General features: G+C 49.6%; 1 protein-coding gene across 1 annotated transcript in view; it reads right to left on the reverse strand.

Moving 5' to 3' along the window:
• Window positions 1–4,000, reverse strand: part of Gpr89a (G protein-coupled receptor 89A) — a 41,927-nt gene extending 37,927 nt beyond the window's left edge. The window contains exon 1 of the mRNA XM_046425809.1: window positions 3,813–4,000. Within this exon, the coding sequence (XP_046281765.1) occupies window positions 3,813–3,854 (42 nt within the window). The 5' untranslated portion in view covers window positions 3,855–4,000. The remainder of the gene's footprint in view (window positions 1–3,812) is intronic.
• Window positions 4,001–5,126: the final 1,126 nt, after the last annotated feature.

The following is a 5,126-nucleotide window of genomic DNA, read 5'->3' on the forward strand; positions in this document are numbered from 1 at the left end:
CATTTGTAGATTCAATATTTTTTTCATTTAATATGTATCATATTGATTATTTATGCCAGATCCTGGGACAGAATGGTGAACAAGAAAGCCTGGCTGCTGCTCTTGGGGTCCATACTCTATGGAGGAGGTGAACAAGTGGTCACCATGTGGCAGCACTGATGGAAGGGAAGCAGGTCAAGGACATCATGGTAGCCCTTACGGGGACACCTACCGAATCCAGCCTTGGATGTCCAAACAGATCTGAAGACCAAACAGAAGTAAGCCAGGAGTAAGAGGGGAGGGATATGGGGCAGATCCAGAAAGGCAGAGGAGACTGTGTGGAAACCTGGGGCACGACAGACCGTTCAGGTTATGGAAAGCCGGGCAGCTTGGGCACACGTGTAGTCCCGGCAGGTCGGGAGGCTGAGGCAGGAGGATGGCAAGTTCAAAGCCAGTCTCAGCAACTTAAAGTGGAACATAAAAAAGGGATGGGGATATGGGATATGGCTTGGTAGTTAAGTGCCCTGGGTTTAATTATTGGCAAGATAAAGTAGTTTAGGAAGTAGTGCATGAAGTGAAGAGCCATGCTGAAGAGCTAAATGCCATGGTCCCAACAAAAGGGACACTATAAGCCATATTGAGGAGTTTAAATTTTATCTTGTGGCATGGTGAACAACTTCAACAGAAAGACTCTGCTTGAGGCTTACAAGTTGATGTGACCTCTGATTTCAGATTTCATTTCAAATAAACCTTTCAATTCATACAAACAGGAAAAAAATGGGGGGAGGGTTTCTTCCAAGGTAACCGAATCTCTCTAGAAAGGTGCTTTTTATTATATTGATACTTACCAGGCCCTGTTATTCCAGCAAATGACCTGGATACTATGGAATACCAGAGAGAACAAGAGAGATAATACCTTGGACTTTGTGAGTCCACAGATAAAATCACAAATGAACAACAGTGATAAAGAGAAGAAAATACAGTGGAAATGAGGAAGAAGGTGTCCAGAATGAAGCCTACGTTGGTTGGGAGTAGGGGTCAGGCAAAAAGTGCCCCTGAGGGGGCTGCCGCTGCCACCCAGCGGTCCACTGCCAGAGTGCCTGGAGGTGGGGTTGCATGTGGCCACCTCCCTCCTGGGACACAGTCCAGGGCCTTGAGGGCCAGAGTACCTGAAGGTCTGCTGCCACTGGGGCACAGCCGACTCTGTCTAGGGACACTGGCCAGGGCCTGCAGGACCAGTGTTGGGGTGCCTGAGGGTTGGCTGACCTAAGGTCTACCTGCTGGGAGTGCCAGCCACCACCATCTTGCTGCTTCTTCCTGAGTTGCTCCTTTGTGTGAGTGCAACCTGGTGGCTTCTCTGAGCTGGAAGGCCCTGAGACCTCGGGAACTGCGACAAGCCCAGATCTGTCAGAGAGCGACAGGGTCTGCATGGCCAGTCTGCGTCAGGCAATCCTGAAGAAGCAGCAGAAGTCAGGCGGGGAGCACTCCGCCTGGGGAAGCACAGGTTGGAGAGAGTGGAGAGAGCTGGGCGCTCCCAGCTCCGTGAGCTACAGTTCCAGCCCCTAAACAATACTCTACTGAATGATGAATGGACAGCAGAAGAAATCAGAGGTAAGTGAGAATACCAATGTAATATGTCAGAATCTTGGGCTGGGGATGTGGCTCAAGCAGTAGCGCGCTCGCCTGGCATGTGTGTGGCCCGGATTCGATTCTCAGCACCACAAACAAACAAAGATGTTGTATCCGCCAAAAACTAAAAAAAAAAAAATATTAAAAATTCAAAAAAAAATGTTAAAATCTCTGGGACACTATGAAGGCAGTACTAAGAGGAAAGTTCATTGCATTGAGCCATTTGTTAAAAGAATAAAAAGTCTGGCTGGGGCTGTAACTCAGTGGTAGAGAAAGTGCTCAGCACATGTGAGGATCTGGGTTTGATCCTCAGCATCACATAAAAAAAAATAAATAAAATATTGTGTCCATCTACAACTAAAAATATGTTTAAAAAAAGAATAAAAAGTCAATGACTAAATGACCTAACATTACATCTCAAAACCCTAGAAAAACAGGAATAAATCAACACCAAAAGCAGAAGAGAGGAAATAATTAAATTCAGAGGTGAAATCAATGAAACTGAAAGAAACAATTCAAAAAACTGACAAAACAAAAAAGCTGGTTCTTTGAAAAAATAAATAAAATTGATAAACCCATAGCCATGCTAACTAAGAGAAAGAGAAAACCCAATAAAATATGTGATGAAAAAGGAAATGTCATGATAGACACTACTGAAACACAGGAGATAATTAGAAACTATTTTGAAAATTTAATAGAAAAGTTTGAAGATATTGACAAATTTCTACAGACATATGACCTACCCAAACTGCACCAGGAGGACATACATGATTTAAACCGATCAATTTCACGCAAGGAAACAGAAGACACCATCAAAAGCCTTCCAACCAAGAAAAGCCCAGGACCACATGGATTCTCAGCCAGTTCTATAAGACCTTCAAAGAAGAATTAACACCAATATTCCTCCAAGGAGGGAACCCTTCCAAACTCATTCTATATGGCTAATGTCACCCTGATACCAAAACCAAACAAATACACATCAAAGAAAGAAAACTTCAGACCAACATCCCTGATGAACAGATGCAAAAATTCTTAATAAAATTCTGGCAAATCGCATACAAAAACATATTAAAAAGATAGTGCACCTCGATCCAGTGGGGTTCATCCCAGGGATGCAAGTTTAGTGCAACATATGGAAACCAATAAACGTTGTTTGAAACAGGGTCTGTCGCTAAGTGGCGCATTTGGAATCCTCCTGCCTCAGCCTCCTGAGTCACTGGGGTTCTAGGCCTGTGCCACTGTACCTGACTCATTTCATATTCTTTTTTTTTTTCCTTGTTGATACTGGGGATAGAACCCAGGGGCACTCCACCACTGAGCCACATCCCCAGCCCTATTTTGTATTTTATTTAGAGACAGGGTCTCACTGAGTTGATTAGCACCTCGCTTTTGCTGAGGCTGGCTTTGAACCTGCGATCCTCCTGTCTCAGCCTCTCAAACCGCTGGGATCACAGGCGTGAGCTCGTATGTTCTTAGCACTGCTAAAATTTTTTTTTTTTTGAAGAGACAAGGATGATATTCTACAGATAGGAGCACGATGATGAAGAGATAAAAAAAATATTAAACACATTTTTAATGTCACTTTAAGCACTCAAACGGAAATGTCTCTGTCATCTGCCATTTGAAAGAAAAAAATACTTCAAAAGTATTTGAAAAACAGGAGATAAAAGTGAACAGTCAGAAGTCAGATCTACAGATGTTCTGAGTGCAAGCCCTTGGAGAAGGGTCTCCAGTTTCGGGCAAGACAGGCTCTCCAGAAACAAAGGAGCAAGTGCGTGAAGGAAGCCGTGCACTTTGTGGTCAGCGTAGGAAGAAACACCGAGCACCGCACACGCCGCCTAAAGCCAGCGGCTCCACAGCTCGGGGCCGCTGCAGCCGCCGCCGACGCACGGCCGGGCCTGCGGCGGAACCCGACCGCGTGCTCTGAACCGCGCGCAGCCCTCCGCACGCGGGCCCGGCCGGACGCCAACGGCACCCGGCCCCGCGCTCCAGCGGCTGCCCTTGGGGCTGGCCGGAGAGCGGGGCGCCCGCCCCGGGAGCCGGGGCCGAGGGAGCCCGGGCCGGCGAGCCCCCTGCCCGTGAGAGGGCACTGGCACTGCCCGCACCGACGGCGAAGAGGAAGGGCCCGCGGCCAGCTCGCCGCGCTGACCCCCGGGGGCACTCCGGCCCAGGAGGCCGAGGCGCCGGGCGGGGTGGAGACCCACCTGGGAGGTTATCATGATGCTGGAGTCTATCAGGAAACTCATGGCAGACGTCAGGAGCGTTCATGTTTCCACTTCCCACTCCCCAGGGCACGACCGCTCGGGCCGCCGGCCCACTAACGCTGCTGGCCTTCGCCCGGAGGCCGCCGCGGGGACAGCGGCGCTCCTGCCCGACGCCATCAAGCTGCGCCGCAGCCGACCAATCAGCTTCCGTATCTCGTGCCTTCCGCCTCAGGTCGAGAGTGGGCGGAGCGGGCGCGGCGCCCAGGGGCGGGGCTTAGCCGGGATGGCCGGCGGAGGGGCGGGGCTGAGCCGGGGCGGGATTTAAAGGGTGGGGCTGAACTGGGAGGCCGGCCAAGGGGGCGGGGTTTAGCTGGGTGGCTGGGCCAGAGGGGGCGGGTTATATTGTGCACTGAAGAACCCAAGGCTGGGCAGTGTCTGGTTCTGAGGCCGAGGCCGGTCTTGTTTTAAATGCTGATTCTATTCAACATAATGTCACGACTAAGAAGATGCCCGGCATTGCAAAATCAATCAATCAATCAATCGATGCACACATCACTGTAATGACTTCGGCCGGAGTACAGCCCTGAGTTCTAAATGTCATCACCTTTACTTGGTTCCACAAATATCACTGCAGAATTACTCGTGAGGGAAGAACGGACAGGCACACGAGATGATTAGTGCCTGTAGTGAACCGAGGAAGCCTCTGCTGGGTCCTCAGAACAGCGCCATCTGTATTAGGGAGGGTGACCTCGGGTTCTCAGTACCCCTGCGGTAGTCTGCGCCTTTGTGTCACCCTGGCAGGAGATCCAGGAGGGTGAGCTAGGAGGGGAGCGCTGGCCCTGGTGCTGTGGCAAGCACCTCCAAGAGCGTGCTCCAAGGTGGGCTGAGGTGAGCTGCCAAGTGAGAAGGGAGGGGACTGAAGACAGCTGTCTCCATGAGAAGAGTAGAATCCACGTGGCCTCAAGAGAGCGAAGTAAGGCTAAGAACTGGAAGTTAATGAAGACTTAAATTAAAAACAAGAAACGATTCCTCAGGAATCGAGTATGAAACACCCCTACCCTTAACATCCACCCTATTATAGTGCTTCAAATATGGACTGACTTACTACTTTATTCATTCAGTACTCATTTCCTGAAGGCTTAATGTACTGCTGTGCAGTCTATATCCGCCCCAGAGCCCTAGCTAGTGCGTGTAGTCCCTGTTGTCTTACTGTCTTAAACTGTCCAGCCCAGGCTGCAATCAAGACCTGCAAGGGCCTCAAGGGATCCCTGGTATCCAGAATCTGGTTATTCAGATCTGCTATAATCTGAATCC

Source organism: Marmota monax, unplaced genomic scaffold (genome assembly GCF_021218885.2).
Source record: "Marmota monax isolate L192 unplaced genomic scaffold, Marmota_monax_Labrador192_F-V1.1 WCK01_AAM20220418_F8-fsc00320, whole genome shotgun sequence".
Lineage (NCBI taxonomy): Eukaryota > Metazoa > Chordata > Mammalia > Rodentia > Sciuridae > Marmota > Marmota monax.